This window comes from Abramis brama (genome assembly GCF_963993115.1).
Source record: "Abramis brama genome assembly, chromosome: 21".
Taxonomy (NCBI): Eukaryota; Metazoa; Chordata; class Actinopteri; order Cypriniformes; family Leuciscidae; genus Abramis; species Abramis brama.
In genome coordinates this window covers 10082270-10101291 of record NC_139983.1, presented here as the reverse complement: position 1 = coordinate 10101291, position 19022 = coordinate 10082270, and the positions used below count along the sequence as shown (strand labels likewise).

General features: G+C 37.1%; 1 protein-coding gene across 9 annotated transcripts in view; it reads left to right on the top strand.

The window, feature by feature from the left end:
* The window catches only part of syne1b (spectrin repeat containing, nuclear envelope 1b), a 131441-nt gene that overhangs the window by 51931 nt on the left and 60488 nt on the right, over nt 1-19022 (top strand). For all 9 annotated transcript variants that reach the window (XM_084097596.1, XM_084097593.1, XM_084097592.1 and 6 more), the window contains exons 54-67: nt 631-987; nt 1120-1256; nt 4400-4577; nt 4684-4866; nt 5357-5500; nt 9347-9511; nt 12377-12549; nt 13492-13645; nt 13732-13875; nt 13957-14121; nt 15329-15646; nt 15966-16121; nt 17215-17388; nt 17951-18277. In XM_084097596.1, coding sequence (XP_083953722.1) covers nt 631-987; nt 1120-1256; nt 4400-4577; nt 4684-4866; nt 5357-5500; nt 9347-9511; nt 12377-12549; nt 13492-13645; nt 13732-13875; nt 13957-14121; nt 15329-15646; nt 15966-16121; nt 17215-17388; nt 17951-18277 — 2775 coding nt within the window. The remainder of the gene's footprint in view (nt 1-630; nt 988-1119; nt 1257-4399; nt 4578-4683; nt 4867-5356; nt 5501-9346; nt 9512-12376; nt 12550-13491; nt 13646-13731; nt 13876-13956; nt 14122-15328; nt 15647-15965; nt 16122-17214; nt 17389-17950; nt 18278-19022) is intronic.

Here is a 19022-nt window from a genome sequence, read left to right as displayed (position 1 = left end):
CTGACCCCATACTTTTGAACAGTTGTATAAAATAAGTTTTTGTAATGATAGATATTTTCAGCTGAGCTCTCCTATAAAAAAGCTTGACATTATTGAATTCCATACTGTAACCATGTTTCCATGTCCAAAAAAACATGGTAATCCAGTGATACTTTTTTAAAAGTGGTATTTATAGCATATTTCCTTAAAATTGGACATTATATGTTAATTTTTGTTCATTGTAAATGTAAAAAAAATTTTTACCCTGAAACGTGTTATACACCACACCAAAAACAATTTGGTGAATGATTTACATGAATTTATGAATTTTAACTCCGAATCTGCTAGTATATTTCATAAATGATTACAAAGAAAGCAAGTAACATATTGAATTAAATGTGAAATGTTACAAGTAGTATTTTCTTGTATAAAACATTTTTTTGGGGCATATGCTCTGATATCTTATCATGCACAACAACAGCCAGAAACTTTTATTAAAGGGATAGTTCACCCAAAAATGAAAATTAGTCCATGATTTACTCACCCTAAAGCCATCCTGGGTGTATATGACTAATAAATATGGGTATTTTTCTTACAAAAACCCATGGCTTCGATTCAGAAGGCCTTTAAAGCATTGTAATTTCATTTTAGGGGCTGTTAGACTCCAAGAATCAAGGACGTGAGCGCCTGACCCGTGTGCAGAGCTGTGGAGCCGCCACACGGGACCACACTTCCACGGTGGGCTGTGAGGTTCTGGAGAGGGAGGAGTCCGGCATGCTCTCGGCCTGGGAACAGTGGGAGCGCGGAGCTAAACAAGTGTGCTCTGGTCTGGAGGGCGTTCTATCTCAGATGGCCAACTCAGAGCAGGAGTTCAACAGCTTAGCTGCACAGCTGGAGCAGGACCTGCAGGAGTTCAGCAGCAAGCTGCAAGAGTGGCGCATCAAACTGCAGCAGGTGGAGGAAATGACCTCGGGGGAAGAGGCTGTGCAGGGCTGGCAGATAGCGAAGGTAAAGCCTACAGAGCAAAATAATAAAAGCTAGCTGTCTGTCTGTCTGTCTGTCTGTCTATATGTATATATATATGTATATGTATGTATATGTTCTTTTAATGTTGCTGTGCTTAATGTTTTTATGTCTCAGGACACCCTGGAAGCACTGTTAAATGTGGAGCCCATGTCTGACAATTTGAAGTGTCAGCTCAATGACTTGTGCCGGTTCTCCAGAGATCTGGGCGCTCAATCTGAAAGAGTGTCCGCCCTCATTAAAGAATACAACAGGTACGAGAGCTTATGATCAACATTTCAAGGTTTTACACAGAGACAGACCATTTTTGTTATTGTTAACTAAAAATAAATTGATTAACAATCATTTTTGTTAATTTAAAATAATGCTGAAGTAAAGTAAAATATAAACTATAGATAAAATAGGTTTTTAGCTGAAGTACTAAAATTACTGAAACTTAAATAAAAAGAAATAAAAGAACTTAAAAAAAAAAAAAATTATATATATATATAAATAAAATGACAAACCCAAAAATCAAATAACAAAATTTCACGGGTCAAGCATAAACCAAAAAGAAAACTGAAAAAAATAATTATATATATATATATATATATATATATATATATATATATATATATATATATATATATATATATATATACACAGGTCCTTCTCAATAAATTAGCATATTGTGATAAAGTTCATTATTTTCCATAATGTAATGATAAAAATTAAACTTTCATATATTTTAGATTCATTGCACACCAACTGAAATATTTCAGGTCTTTTATTGTTTTAATACTGATGATTTTGGCATACAGCTCATGAAAACCCAAAATTCTATCTCAATAAATTAGCATATCATGAAAAGGTTCTCTAAACGAGCTATTAACCTAATCATCTGAATCAACTAATTAACTCTAAACACCTGCAAAAGATTCCTGAGGCTTTTAAAAACTCCCAGCCTGGTTCATATCTCAAAACCGCAATCATGGGTAAGACTGCTGACCAGAAGGCCATCATTGACACCCTCAAGCAAGAGGGTAAGACACAGAAAGAAATTTCTGAACGAATAGGCTGTTCCCAGAGTGCTGTATCAAGGCACCTCAGTGGGAAGTCTGTGGGAAGGAAAAAGTGTGGCAAAAAACGCTGCACAAAGAGAAGAGGTGACCGGACCCTGAGGAAGATTGTGGAGAAGGACCGATTCCAGACCTTGGGGGACCTGCGGAAGCAGTGGACTGAGTCTGGAGTAGAAACATCCAGAGCCACCGTGCACAGGCGTGTGCAGGAAATGGGCTACAGGTGCCAAATTCCCCAGGTCAAGCCACTTTTGAACCAGAAACAGCGGCAGAAGCGCCTGACCTGGGCTACAGAGAAGCAGCACTGGACTTTTGGACAAATTTTGCATGTCATTCGGAAATCAAGGTGCCAGAGTCTGGAGGAAGACTGGGGAGAAGGAAATGCCAAAATGCCTGAAGTCCAGTGTCAAGTACCCACAGTCAGTGATGGTCTGGGGTGCCATGTCAGCTACTGGTGTTGGTCCACTGTGTTTTATCAAGGGCAGGGTCAATGCAGCTAGCTATCAGGAGATTTTGGAGCACTTCATGCTTCCATCTGCTGAAAAGCTTTATGGAGATGAAGATTTCATTTTTCAGCACGACCTGGCACCTGCTCACAGTGCCAAAACCACTGGTAAATGGTTTACTGACCATGGTATTACTGTGCTCAATTGGCCTGCCAACTCTCCCGACCTGAACCCCATAGAGAATCTGTGGGATATTGTGAAGAGAAAGTTGAGAGACGCAAGACCCAACACTCTGGATGAGCTTAAGGCCGCTATCGAAGCATCCTGGGCCTCCATAACACCTCAGCAGTGCCACAGGCTGATTGCCTCCATGCCACGCCGCATTGAAGCAGTCATTTCTGCAAAAGGATTCCCGACCAAGTATTGAGTGCATAACTGAACATAATTATTTGAAGGTTGACTTTTTTTTGTATTAAAAACACTTTTCTTTTATTGGTCGGATGAAATATGCTAATTTATTGAGATAGGAATTTTGGGTTTTCATGAGCTATATGCCAAAATCATCAGTATTAAAACAATAAAAGACCTGAAATATTTCAGTTGGTGTGCAATGAATCTAAAATATATGAAAGTTTAATTTTTATCATTACATTATGGAAAATAATGAACTTTATCACAATATGCTAATTTATTGAGAAGGACCTGTATATATATATAGACTGAGAATCACCCAATTAGATGGAAGGAGAGACTCTGATTGACATTTAAAACCACTAATAAGCAATAGTTTGTTTTTTCCCACATAACATTTCAGGGGTTGACAAATCAGAAATTATCGAAAATCGATCATAATAATAGACCAGCATGCAAGACAGTATTAGTAAGTCGTGGGAATGATTTGGTAATTCGTGGCCACGATATACATATTTTACCCCCATGTCATGTGCGGGGCTCCTTAGAAATCCGTACGAAACGTTCGTATTCAGAAGCCCTCATTTTTGCACCCCTGATTTACAGAAATTGGTCTGGTGCTGGGAAGTGAGGACTCAAATGCAGAGATGCACTTCAGTGTTCTTTGTTTAGATAATAAAAGTAAGCAAAATACCAACTAAAACTTTTTACCAGTACGGGAAAAACATCAAGATGTCCAGCACAGCAGGCAGAGCAGGGATTGAGCAAACGACAAGGCTGGGAGCAGGATACGGGAGAACAGCACACATGGAATGCACAACAACGAACTGGCACAGGGCAGAGAACAAATAGAGAATAAATAGGAGAGCAAACAATGAGGGTAATGAGGGAGGACAGGTGGGATAAATAAACCAATAATCAGGAGATTACGACAACAGCACATGGCATATAGAAACAAACAAAACAAAGCCATGTGCTCACACAAAACATGACACAAACAAGCAGCAAATAAGAGCTCTCACCGACTGTGTCCACACAAAAAATGACACAGAACAAGACAACCCGGAAGCACATGGCTACACAAACGCCCGGCCAGTGAAAACGCAAACCAGATGCTCGGCAAAAACACACAAGGCAAGAGCGCACAGTGAGTGAATAAACTCACAACAAAAGAAAAAACATAGAGAATGACTGTCTGAACACCGACACCAAACTAGACCGATTTCCCTGAATCCGAACACCACACATGCAACATATCACGCGAAAGAGCACACGGGCCGAGTGTACTCAAAACCACACACTCACACAAAGACAAGACGATAGGAGTGTTAGAGCTCTGTCAACCAAGAATAAACCAGACTGAAGTGACAGAACCCTGACAGCATCAGAGAGTCTGCAAATGTTAAAAAGACTGAGACTGCATGTTATCAGTGAAATCTTTTTCTTCAGCGCTGTCGTGTGCATCTTTCTTTTTCACCGTAGCCTCAGTCTCCAGGCGTCCCGGGAGTGTCAGGGAAAGGAGAAGCTCCTGGAGCAGCGCTTCCGTGCTGCTTTTCGAGACTTCCAGCAGTGGCTGGTCAATGCGAAAATCAATACAGCCAAATGTTTTGATGTGCCTCAGAACCTGGCGGAGGCATCGTCCAGTCTGCAGAAGATCCAGGTAAAATTGTATTGATTTATTACGAGTTTTCTAATGAATTCCGTTCCAGTTTGGCACACGAAATATAATTCATTGCATTAATGAGAGTACATTTTTCTTATTGCAGGAGTTTCTAAGTGACCGTGAGCAAGGCCACGGCAAGCTAAACACGGTGGCCGCCAGCGGAGAGCTGCTGATGAGTATCATTGCCAAAGACAGAGTGGAGTCAGTCAGAGCCAAAATAAACACAACCAGAGAAGACTGGAAAACACTCATGACAAATCTGCACCAGAGAGAGACCGCCTTACAGGTGTCCGACGCTATGAGAGAAATAAATTCACACACATCTGTTAATCTAGTGACATCTGTTGAGTCTGAGACTCTTCATTCGGGCCAGTAAACTACCACTCAAAACCATGGAAGCTTGTTTCTGCCAGGGAATAAAAAATCGAAAAGGTAATTACGACTTTTTATCTCACAATTTTGACTCATAATAGCGAGTCAGAATTATGAGAAAAAAAGTGCAAATAACCTTTATTTATTTTTTCATTCCGTGGCGGAAAAAATAAGATTCCATACAAAACAGCCATTGCATAACACAATAGCAACTATCTGCAACATCTGAAAATCTAGTTACATTTATTATTCATGTTATTCAATATTTCTTGCAATCTCAAGGCGTATTTAAGTAAATAATTTAGATCATAGGACCTCAGCCGACAAAAAACATTGTAAATTCCTGATCTAGCTAATCAATCGTTCTCTCTTTAAATGTAGCATCATTGACTATTTTGTTCCAGAATCTTCAGTCTCAGATGCGGGACTTTGAAACGAGTGTGGAGCCGCTCCAGGATTGGCTGAATGAAACCGAAGAAGCCGTTCGGGAGAGCAGCAGTCGGCTTCATGACCTCACAGCCAAGAAACAGGAACTGCACAGGTTACAGGTGTAGTACAACGTAATCAATACCACCTTTATTCACATCCATTCACAAGCATCATTCTAGCTGGTCGGAGTAGTCACGCTTTATGGCATCGCTGCTGAACATGAAAAAGCATTCACAACTCATTTCATTTCCATAATGTGACGTATTTCTCTGTCAAATTGGAAATTCAATTAGAAAAATATGTACACTTTATAATATAGTTGTAAAAATATGTTGGGCAGAGATTGTATGCATCATAAGTTATTTGGCTTATGTAAAGAAGGCTAAGTTAAATAGCTATTTGGCTGTTGGTTAACATCTTGGTGACATCATTCGAAAAGCAAAGTCGTTTAAAGGCCAGCCAATTTACTTTATTTTGATACAAGATTATAAAGACAGTTATAAAGATTTGTGATAGTGTTATTTTAGTATTATTTATTTATTAATATTTTTTATATTTTTTAGTTTTTGTAATTTTGTGCTGTTTAAAAAAAAATATTAACTTAATATATATTAATTTTATTTTTATTTTATTTTTAGTAATTTAGGTACTTCAACATTTATTTTAAAATTTCCATTTAGTTTCCATTTAATGTTTATATTTATTTCAGGTTATTTAAATTAACAAAAACTTTTAGTAACACTGATGTGTGCGCAATAAAACCAGGGGTGTGTATTAACCCTCTGAGGTCTGAGCTGTTTTCTGGGCCCTGGAGGTGTTCTGACATGCTCTGACATTTCTGGTTATTTCTGTTACTTGTGACATTTTCATGGCTAAAGTCTAATTACACTGTATTCAGCACAAACTCTGCTACAATAATATATCAACATGTATGTAAAAGTTTGTAGTTTTGAGATAATGACATTTATGCGTGGTTTGTGAAAATACAAAAAAAAATTCTCACTGAAATAAGGCCATGAAACCCATACTGATTATTTCTTCACGAGACTTTTGAAAATTGTATCACGTAGCCTAGAATATTTGCTCTAAAACTATGTGAAAATCACCCTGATTGCTCGTTCAGATAAGACAATATATTGATTTAAAAATTTTACGACGTGTTTTGTGTGAAAAAGCCTTATGCGAGAGCTCATTAATATGTAAGCTTTTCTCACCTGAGAAAGACAAAGACCCTCCCCTAATGGCCCTATTAGGAGCTATCAGGCCCTGCCATTCTGGGCAACCTTGCACAATACTGTAAATGAGGAGATTTAAAAAAAGAATGGCTTTTAAATTGTTTGGATTTATTTACAACACAACATAGTCCAAAGATACACACAGCAAATGCCAAAAAAGCACTTATTGAAAACAATGATCCAAAGACAGAGACCTTTGTGCCATTCCTAAAAACATTGTACATACCTTTAATTTCCAAGGTGTTTGATTTTCACTTTACCATGTTCATGTTCACTGAAGTCCTCAGTGGCATCTGGGCCCTGAAAAAAAAAAGTGAACATACTGACATCAAGAGAAAGGCCTGCACGATTTTGGGAATAAATTTTAGATTTTTCTGGTTAAAATTGCTTTTTAAAATTCACAGAATACACACACACACACAAATGTTTCCAACAATATATAATATAATGAACAGTGAACACCAGGTTTGTTGTGCCTTGTAGGCATAAGCTATGCGCAGTGCTGGATAAAATATGATACATTCAAACGCGATTGCGCTGCAAAATATGATACATTCAAACGCGATCACGATCCAAAATATGATACATTCAAACGCGATCACGATCCAAAATATGATACATTCAAACGCGATCACGATCCAAAATATGATACATTCAAACGCGATCGCGCTCAAATATAAAACATTATGGTTACCATATACATATCTACGTTTGAGCAGATATCCACAAACACAGTAACAGTAAACACGGGTCTAAATATTATAATATTCACCATATATCTAGCAACAGTTCAACTGCAATGTGAAATTTATGCAACAATAGCAAACTAATATGCAAGTATATAATTTCTTACCTTATCTTTCTTGTCTTCAAATCGGGTTCTTCTTCTTCTGATGTAAATCCAATGTAAGCTCAGGCACGTCTTTCAAACTCGACGAAAAGTGAAGTGAAGTGTTTTGTTGTTGAGGTAATGAGCGCGATCGCGTTCCATGTGGAGATTTGCATGTGAATATCTTTTGCGCGAGTAGGCGTGGTAAATTAAAAAATAATTAGGAAGCGTTTGAGAAGCTGGACATCTTGTTGGTTTTATACAAATTACTTAAACAGAGAATATTTGTTTTCGTTTTGAATCCGATCATTTAAAAGTACACACTTAAATGTTTATAAAGGTGTATGGCTCATAAATGTGTGACAAGTATTCGCTGAGTTTTGTTTCAGTTTATAGACGTGCTCAAGAAAAAAAAGTTCACCGTGACGGAGAGGCAGAACGCACACCCTGTCTATTTTCTTTATTTTACAAAAGCACAATGTTTTGATTTGATTGTAAGTGGACACATACAAAAGTAGAAATATCACAGATTCTTTTTTTATATTTCTTTTTTCTGTATGACCATAAATGACGAAGAAATTTAAGTTTATAGTGCTACAATGTGGAGAAAATCCAGCAAAACGCGCCCGCGCGTTTGTCGACCTCAGAGGGTTAACAAAGTAAGCAGGGTCACTTGACTTTAATGTCAGAATGTATGTATAGAAAATGATCAGTGCATGTGATCAAGTGTAGAAAACAGCTGCTTTCATGTCATGCTTTAATCTGCTTCTCTGTCATGCACATTTTCACATCGCTTATCCCCAGTCTTAACGTCTGTGCTGTTCATGTGCTGCCATGTTGCTTTATTAATCATCTGACTAACACAGGACTGTGTGCGATGCTTCTGTGTGCTAACGTGCCTGTGCTTTCACAGTCTCTGCTAGAGGAATTAGCCTCTAAGGAGTCTCAGCTGCACAGGTTGAGGGAGAAGGCCCAGCAGCTGTGGGACGGACACACGGCCGGAAAGGGCTTTGTGCACCGTGTCTCGCAGCTCTCAGCTCAGTACCTAGCTTTAAGCAACCTGACCAAGGTAACGTCCCACCTGTCTGCCCGATGGCTACCCGTCCCCAGTGCTGAAGGGGTCGACAGACTGTGTGCGCACATAGGGCTGTGTCCCAAACCTTAAAAATGCGGTTTTATCTGGTATCAAATAAAGATTGGAAGATCTGTCTGTCTGTCTATCTATCTATCTATCTATCTATCTGTCTGTCTGTCTGTCTGTCTGTCTGTCTGTCTGTCTGTCTGTCTGTCTGTCTATCTATACATCCCATCCATCCACTTTAACTTTTTAAATTTCAAACATGATTAAAAAAAAATCTATCTAAAAAAACAATTTTTCTTAATATGTGCTTTTAAATGTTTACGTCAGTGACCTTCGGTTTTGGACACAGCCCACGTGTTTCTATTTAGGGTGGAGAACACATTTTATCTGAAAACGTTGTGTGGAGTAATTAAGCTCATGAACAGTTATTAATTTCCAAAAGTATTGTTTTTGATGTTATATTCACATTGTATTTAGGTTCTCAATTAAGTACTCAATTGTTGCACAATAATGATGTATTTCGGGCAGTGTAAGTATTGTTATGGCTTAAAAATACTTTTTTTTTAAAACAACAACAAAAAAACAAATCATATGGAATAATCATCCAGACCTATAAGTATTCAACATGACTAAAAAGTGCTGTTGCTTTCCTTTTAACACAATGACTATTTATAATAAGATGCTACCCCTACCAAATAATTGTTATTAACTGTATGTTATGATCATGTATGGATCACGCACATATTATCCTAAGCAAATCATTCACTTTATCTTTGAGAAGTGATTATTTATCCGATGTTATGTTGTGCCTGTCTGATAGGAAAAAGCATCTAGAATCGACCGCATTGTGTCCGAGCACCAGCTGTTCTCGCAGGGCCTGAAAGAGCTGCAGAACTGGGTGGCTGATACCAGTCACATGCTGCAAACCTACTGCACTCCCACCGCAGACAAAAACGTGCTGGACAGCAGGATGATCAAACTCGAGGTGAAGAACAGAGCTGAGAATATACAGTACAGGTCAAAAGTTTGGAAACATTGCGTTTTTTTATATTTTTGAAAGAAGTCTCTAATGCTTATCAAGGCTGCGTTTATTTGATCAAAAATACAGAAAAAAAACAGTAATATTGTGAAATATTATTACAACTTAAAATAATAGTTTTATATTTGAATATACTTTAAAAAATAATTTATTCCTGTGATGCAAAGCTGAATTTTCAGCGTCATTACTCCAGTCTTCAGTGTCACATGTGACATCCAGTCTATCACATGATCCTTTAGAAATCATTCTAATATTCTGATTTATTATGAGTTTTGGAAACAGTTCTGCTGCCTAATATATTTGATGAATAAAAGGTTAAAAAATCTTCTTTACTATCACTTTTTATCAGTTTAACACATCCTTGCTGAATAAAAGTATTGATTTACAGTGAGGAAAATAAGTATTTGAACACCCTGCTATTTTGCAAGTTCTCCCACTTGGAAATCATAGAGGGGTCTGAAATTGTCATCGTAGGTGCATGTCCACTGTGAGAGACATAATCTAAAATAAAAAAAAACCAGAAATCACAATGTATGATTTTTTAACTATTTATTTGTATGATACAGCTGTAAATAAGTATTTGAACACCTGTCTATCAGCTAGAATTCTGACCCTCAAAGACCTGTTAGTCTGCCTTTAAAATGTCCACCTCCACTCCATTTATTATCCTAAATTAGATGCACCTGTTTGAGGTCGTTAGCTGCATAAAGACACCTGTCCACCCCATACAATCAGTAAGAATCCAACTACTAACATGGCCAAGACCAAAGAGCTGTCCAAAGACACTAGAGACAAAATTGTACACCTCCACAAGGCTGGAAAGGGCTACGGGGAAATTGCCAAGCAGCTTGGTGAAAAAAGGTCCACTGTTGGAGCAATCATTAGAAAATGGAAGAAGCTAAACATGACTGTCAATCTCCCTCGGACTGGGGCTCCATGCAAGATCTCACCTCGTGGGGTCTCAATGATCCTAAGAAAGGTGAGAAATCAGCCCAGAACTACACGGGAGGAGCTGGTCAATGACCTGAAAAGAGCTGGGACCACCGTTTCCAAGGTTACTGTTGGTAATACACTAAGACGTCATGGTTTGAAATCATGCATGGCACGGAAGGTTCCCCTGCTTAAACCAGCACATGTCAAGGCCCGTCTTAAGTTTGCCAATGACCATTTGGATGATCCAGAGGAGTCATGGGAGAAAGTCATGTGGTCAGATGAGACCAAAATAGAACTTTTTGGTCATAATTCCACTAAACGTGTTTGGAGGAAGAAGAATGATGAGTACCATCCCAAGAACACCATCCCTACTGTGAAGCATGGGGGTGGTAGCATCATGCTTTGGGGGTGTTTTTCTGCACATGGGACAGGGCGACTGCACTGTATTAAGGAGAGGATGACCGGGGCCATGTATTGCAAGATTTTGGGGAACAACCTCCTTCCCTCAGTTAGAGCATTGAAGATGGGTCGAGGCTGGGTCTTCCAACATGACAATGACCCGAAGCACACAGCCAGGATAACCAAGGAGTGGCTCTGTAAGAAGCATATCAAGGTTCTGGCGTGGCCTAGCCAGTCTCCAGACCTAAACCCAATAGAGAATCTTTGGAGGGAGCTCAAACTCTGTGTTTCTCAGCGACAGCCCAGAAACCTGACTGATCTAGAGAAGATCTGTGTGGAGGAGTGGGCCAAAATCCCTCCTGCAGTGTGTGCAAACCTGGTGAAAAACTACAGGAAACATTTGACCTCTGTAATTGCAAACAAAGGCTACTGTACCAAATATTAACATTGATTTTCTCAGGTGTTCAAATACTTATTTGCAGCTGTATCATACAAATAAATAGTTAAAAAATCATACATTGTGATTTCTGGATTTTTTTTTTTAGATTATGTCTCTCACAGTGGACATGCACCTACGATGACAATTTCAAACCCCTCCATGATTTCTAAGTGGGAGAACTTGCAAAATAGCATGGTGTTCAAATACTTATTTTCCTCACTGTATTTCAAAAAAAGAAAGAAAAAAAATTACTGACCCCAAATTACTGACCAGTAGTGTATATTGTTGTTACAAAAGATTTCTATTTTTAAAAAATTTGCTTATTTTATTTTTATTTTTATTTTTTTTACTTTTTATTCATCAAAGTATCCTAAAAAAGTATCACAGGTTATGAAAAAATATTAAGCAGCAGAACTGTTTCCAACTTTGATAATGAATCATCATATTAGAATGATTTCTAAAGGATCATGTGATAGACTGGAGTAATGATCCTGAAAATTCAGCTTTGCATCACAGAAATAAATGATAATTTAAAGTATAATAAATTGAAAAACAATTATTTTAAATTGTAATAATATATCACAATATTACATTTTTTTCTCTGTATTTTTGAACAAATAAATGCAGGCTTGATGCGCAGAAGAAACTTCTTTCAAAAACATTAAAAATAGTAATGTTTCCAAACTTTTGACCTGTACTGTATGCCACCATAAAAAACATATTTACTTCCAAAATGATAACTGGATGCCAGTTATAAACATAAAATAGAGTGAGGTCATGCAACATTAATGTAGAATACTGAATTCTAGACTACTGTTGAATATTGCATATTATTTTGCATACTACTTTTGTAGTGGGCAATATATACCGTGCAGTATTCAGTAAGCACAGGAGTTTGGACCTCATTCAGAACATTTGATCTAAAGTATGTGACTTTGATTGTTTATGGACATTTGCATGATTTGTATGGGCATTTGATTTCATGGCCCTTATCATGTAGTTTACATGTAATAAGAGGTTTTTGCATACATGTTACCCAGGCTTTACTGACGGCACGTCAAGAGAAGGAAATACAGCTGAAAATGCTGCTAACAAGAGGAGAGTCTGTTCAGAGGAACACCTCCGCTGAGGGTGTACATCTGGTCCGGCAACAAATCGAGGACCTCAAGGACTCCTGGGATGGACTGCTGTCAGCGTCTATTCAGTGCAAAAGGTTAATGTGGTCTTATTAAAATCAGTGCAAAAGCCTAACATAAAAATACACTTGTTTCGTTGATAATTAAATTTGTATTTGATGGATGTCATAAAAAAAAGTATATACACTAATATGTCATGGTAAAGTAATTTTATGTGGTAGCAGAGAATGGTTTATTTTTTTATTTTATATATATATAGTCTGTACACACACACACACACACACACACACACATATGTGTGTGTATATATATATATATATATATATATATATATATATATATATATATATATATATATATATATATATATACAGTATATATACATATTTGTTATATGTATTTTATAATAGTTCCTTTCATTTGTAAACTTTAATTGCCATAACGTTTTCAAAATGATGAAACATTTTTAGAACATTTAAAAAAGCTAGACTTTTTAAATGTTCAGAGAACATTCAGAAATAACGTTTTCATGTTTTAAAGGGATAGTTCACCCAAAAGTTAAAATTCTATCATCCTTTACTCACCCTCATGTTGTTCCAAACCTGTACGAGGTTCGTTCTTCTGCTGAACACAAAAGAATATATTTTGAATGTCGGAAACAAGTTGATGCGCCTTTTATTTTCCATACTATGGAAGGCAGTGGGAAAATGGTTAACCATATTCTTTAAAATATCTTCTTTTGTGTTCAGCAGAAGAAGAAATTCATACAGGTTTGGAACAAATTGCTACAACTATCCCTTTAAAGGGAATGTTAGCAAACACTTATTTTTGTTAGCTTGGCAAGAGGTCTGATTCCTTTTCCTAACAAATGAATAATAAATCTGAAATCATTGCAAATCAGCTTCTCATTGAGATTAAAACAGAAGACTCAAAACTCTAGAACCTTGTACAGACAAAAAATGTTTGTTAATAAAAAGAGTGTTCTTTGCTGAAGTTGAGTTATGTTTGGGTTGGAACAGTCAACTGGAGGGCGCTCTGTCACAGTGGACCAGCTACCAGGAGGACGTGCGTCAGTTTGTGAGCTGGATGGAGACTGTGGAAGAGACTTTAAACTCTGCAGACAAACAGTGTTCTGAGATGAGAGACAAAACCACCAACCTGGGCAAAGCCAAAGTACGGTGTTATTGTCAATGCTTTGAGTCTCTGAATAATTCGTAAATGTATTCAGTCCTGCCTTACAAACATTCTCCTCATTTCAGTTGCTCTCAGAAGATGTTTTAAGTCACAGCAGTGTTCTGGACGTCATATCCATGAAGGGATCCAACATGGCCGAGCACTATGTCACCCAGCTAGAGATTCAAGACTTGCAAGAGCGCTATAACATTGTCAAAAATGAAGCCCAGGTATAATGCATCCCTCATTGGTCACCGTATTGAATGTTCAGCACGTGTTGATGCACTAACATGTTGATGTTTCTGCCACAGTGTGCGGTTGCCAAAGCGGAGGAGCTGGTGTCGGCCCATCAGGTGTACCAGTGCAGTCTGCATGAGTTTAAAGACTGGCTGGAGCAACAGCAGGAGAGACTGAGCTGCTACACACAGCTGGAGGGAGACGTCGAGACTCTAGAGGACACGCTACGCAAACTACAGGTCAGAAGACGTCTTGAAGTGGTTATTGTGAGGGACATTAGATGCTGAGAACGTTTGACACCTTATTTGTTCATTTTATCTTTCTTTGCTTAGAAACATCTTGCAGGACTTCTAATATTTTTTCCTCTTTTAATGACTAATGCTTTATTTATTTAGTTGTTATATTTAGAAAAAAGTATTTGGCAAATAATTGAATATGTCATTTACAAACATTGTAATGCTTAAGATAAGATTAGTAGTACATTTATATTCAAATATAATTATTTATGACAATATATTAATTCAGATTTACCAGTAAATATGAATAATTAGGAATGCTCCTATATAGACATGTTGGTTAATTCGGATAATCGATTGTTTTTATTGTAAGGTCTGATATTATAATCTCTTAATGTTTTTTTTTTTTCTGTTGCTTAAAATCATGGTCATAATAAATCTGAAATGTTATACATTTAAAATATGTAAATATCAGTCATCAAAAAATTATAATATATGGTAGAAAGATGTATAATTGCTTCTACTGACATAGACAATACTGTCTGAAGTACAAAATATTATTTTATATGATAAATGTAAATTTTATATATTTATATTCTGTTATATTGAGAAACTGGTGTTCATAATTTAAATTAATTCTAAACTAAAAATTATTTCATGATTCCAGAAGTTTCAAGAGCCGTATGTTCTTCAACAAAAACAATAGTTATTAAAGGAAAAAAAAATCTTAGCATCATGATTATATATTTTTTTTTAGCTTTTTAATTCAGTTAGAATTTTTGAATATATTAATATTAATAACTAATTATTTTACTTATAAGACACTTTATATTTAAATTTTTATTATATAAATATTTAAATACAACTTAAGTTAGATTGTTTGAAGATATTGATATTAATAATTAATTATATATTACTTTAAAATATGCTTATTTTTATGTTTTATATTTTTAATAAAAAAAATTCATATATTTTTATTTTCATTATAAAAATTTTATTATATAAAAATTATTTTAAGCCATCTTGCAGCCCCCCTTGGAGGGGACCTGCCATTTGGTTTAGAATGACTGATTTAAAGAAATGCCATTATTAGCCAATACCGATGTGATCTACAATAGATTTTTTTGGGGGAATTATCTGCTGAATATTTTGATTTCTTGGGATTTCAATATAAATATGCATTAGAGAAATACCTTGTATCCGTCTCCAGGAGCTGCAGGTGCACTGCACAGAAGGTCACGCTCTGCTCAACACGCTTCTGGTGACCCGAGAGCAGGTGATTCCCTGGGGCGTCCCGCAGTTAGAGGACCGATGCTTGGAGACGGTCCAGCAGGAGTGGGGCTCGTATCAGGCCCGGCTGGGTGAGACCAGATCTCACCTCAACAGTGCCCTGGCCAAACTCCGGCAGATTGAGCAGAAGTTCCAGCGGCTGGATAACTGGCTCAAGGGGATGGAAACTAAAGGACAGTTACGTTCCGGCCGTCGCTCTGACAGAGGAACAAAAGAGGCACAGCTGCATCTCCTGAAGGTTGGAACAGGAAACATTGACTGAAAATGGTGTAGGATTTACTTCAAAATTGCTAGTAATTGCAATTTGAATAAAATGTGAAATTTTGAAGTAGAAAGACTTTAAGTTGTATTTTCTTGTAAAATGCTCACCAGTAATCTGTTTAATTTACAACTTCAAAAAAATAACTTTTTACATAAGATTTACCATAAATCTGAATTGGTACGCTAAAGGTTATAGGTTTAAACCCAAGATGAGGTTATTCATGAAACTGTTGCTCCAAAAGAACTGTTCCAGTATGTATGGAGTCAGTGATATATTGTTGTGATTGTTTCTTCAGGGTTGGCATGAGGAGGTGCTGGCCTATCAGGAGGAGATCGAGGGTCTCAGTGTCCTGGCCCAACAGGTTTTAGAAGAGATGCCCATAAGCAGCAGAGTCAGTGCTAGAGCCACACAACTGACGTCCCGCTATCATGCCCTGCTGCTACACCTGCAGGTACACTTTAAACACAAATTGACCTAGCCTATTAAATGAAGACATACCATAAACCTTCTATAAAGTGTTTATAAATCTAATTATAATCACCTCAGACTAATCCTGAAGCCGCCTTTCCACTGCGCACGACATTCGCATTCGATTGTCGCATTTCACCCCCTGGTGTCAGTCGCAAGGAACTTTGAAATTGGTCGTGAAGCAACCGTTACCCTCGGCTATTCACAATTGTAAAATTAATGATTTTAATGAATATAATGCATGCATGAATATATCCACACAAAACGAATGACCCTCAATACATCTAATATAAAAAACAGTCGATTTTATAGAGCTAATCAATATAAATATTGATTTAATAATGATACAAATATTTTTTCAGCCATAATTATTAATAACCATCATTTTGCAGGAATAGCGTTTACATTAAAGTATTGAAATATTGGTAATTCTAGCTTCGCGCTCATAGTTTTGATTAGAATACATCACATCCGGTCGACCGGTCGCATACGGTCTAGCCGCAGAAGTTCAGATATTTCAACGCATCCGAAGCTCAAATCGGATCCGAAATTTCCGCATAGGCATATATGATCGGAACTCCCCGCAGCTCCCGTACGACTCTCCATTGGAAATGAATGACTTCCGGTCTGACGGCTGTCGTTTGTCGTTTGCAGTGAAAAGGCGGCTTAACCCTAAAAACAGTATTTACTCTATTTATGAATAATCTTTCCAAAATGGATTGTGTGAGATTTAGCTACACGTAACTTCTTGAGGCAGTTTGGTACCCAAAGTATAGAAAAGTAAACCCACAAAAGATGGCTATCTATATCGGTGGCTTATCATAATTATTTTGTTTTTAAATAAACCAATTTGTGAAAGACCAACCATAACTCAAACCTTACCCCTAAAAGACAACCTAAAAAACATAATTTACTTACATTATTTAGCACTCTTTCCTTCAAGGATATATTATCACAATGAAGTCAGATTAAGATCATTTTTTGGGATATTTTGCCTTTAAAGTAATGATTTGAAACACACACACTTTAAATACAACAATGCTGAATTGAACTATTAATTTTATATGTATTTGCAGGACACTATCAAGCAGCTGAAGGAGGAAATGTCCATTATTGAAGAGTCCCAGAGTGTCTTTAGCACCTTCTCTGATTGGTTGAGCACAGCACAAAAGAACTTCAGTAGTGTGACCAGCACTACCATTGATGTGGTTGATCGTGTTTCCATGGAGAAGAAGATGAAAAAATTAGAGGTATGATAAATATGATCTTTGGTTATTAAGAAAAAGCAGCTTTATACTTTAACGTGTGCAAGTTTACACTTTCGTTCAAAACTGTGCAGTAATGCAGTCAAAAAAAAATTTTTGTGTACAAAATTAAGAATTTTATTCAGTAAGGTTGCATTAAATTAATCAAAAGGGACAGTAAAGACAAAAATAAATGCTGTTATTTTCTATTCGTCAAAGAATCCTGAAAAAATGTATCATAGTTTCCACAAAAATATCAAGCAGCACAACTGTTTTCAACATTAATGATAATAATACAAACTGTTTCTTAAGCATCAAATCAGCATATTAGACTGATTTCTGAAGGATCATGTGACACTGAAGACTGGAGTAATGATGCTGAAAATTCAGCTTTGCAACACAGGAATAAATTACATTTTTAAATACAGTTCTTTTAAATATTACTGTCCTTACTGTATTTTTTTTTTTCAGTAAGGACAAGAGGCGTTTTTCAAAATATATAAAAAAATCTCCACAGACCCCAAACGTTAGTGCATATCCTCATATGAAGTTCTTTTTTTTGTCTCAGGCTCTGCAGGGTGATATGGAGCTGGGTCACACCTTCCTGAAGACCATGCGTGAAAAGACTGATCGTGCCATGACGTTCCTGGAGGAACCTGAGGCAGAGCAGCTCAAGGAGGAAGTCGACACCCGACTCTCCCAGCTGGAGGCGTTGATCAGAGCTCTGCGGTCAGAGCTTAGTGCCACAGAGAAATCCATACAGCTCTCTAAAGACTTCCTGGACAAATACAAGACTCAATCACAATGGCTCACAGACACAAAATCACTGCTGGCGTCTCCTGTGGAGCCAAAGGCTGAACTTTACCAAAAAAAGGCTCAGCTAGCCAAATATAAGGTGAGCAAAAAAATTTTGTGAGAAACGAAGACATGATAAATCACATTTGTGTGAGCATGAACAATTATGCATAGTTTCTAATCAGTGGCGTTTTCTTTAAGACTGCAAGGGAAGCTCGGCTTCCCCTATAATGTCAAAAAATTAATGGTCAAATATGTACTATTGTATTAACATTTTATTGACTAAAATGCGTTAGAAAACGTTCGTCTCAAAGACGAGTTCGTTCAGAATCAGTTACATACAGCAGGTCGGCTGACTCGATTTCCTTCTCATACATTCCCGTAGCGTCACAGTGCATTTCCCTGTTGAAGCCCAGCTTCCATTGACTTCAATGGGGCTGCTTCGAACTGTTTTTTTCAGCGCTTCGAAACTAGACGGTCATTGGATAAATGCTGCGATTATGTCCCGCCCATGGAAGCTCAGCTTCTCTGGGGGTGAACGGGGAGTGGGCAGGCCTGGACTCCGGCTTCCGCGTGATGATTGGAGGGTCTGTCGAAAGGCTGTGTCTCCTTTTGATTGACAGCGATTTCATTCAATAAAAAGTCGCTGATGTTGAAGCTGTTCGAGCGCAGTCCCATCGCGGATTTTTCAAAGACAAACTGCTGCAACCTATTTCTTGGTATTTGCTTGTCGAAATTGCTAGCCAATTTTTATAATACATTTCACACAATTATACATTTATACCTTTATTATATTATTACTTATTATATTTTTTATATTATTATTATTATTAGTAATAATTCAA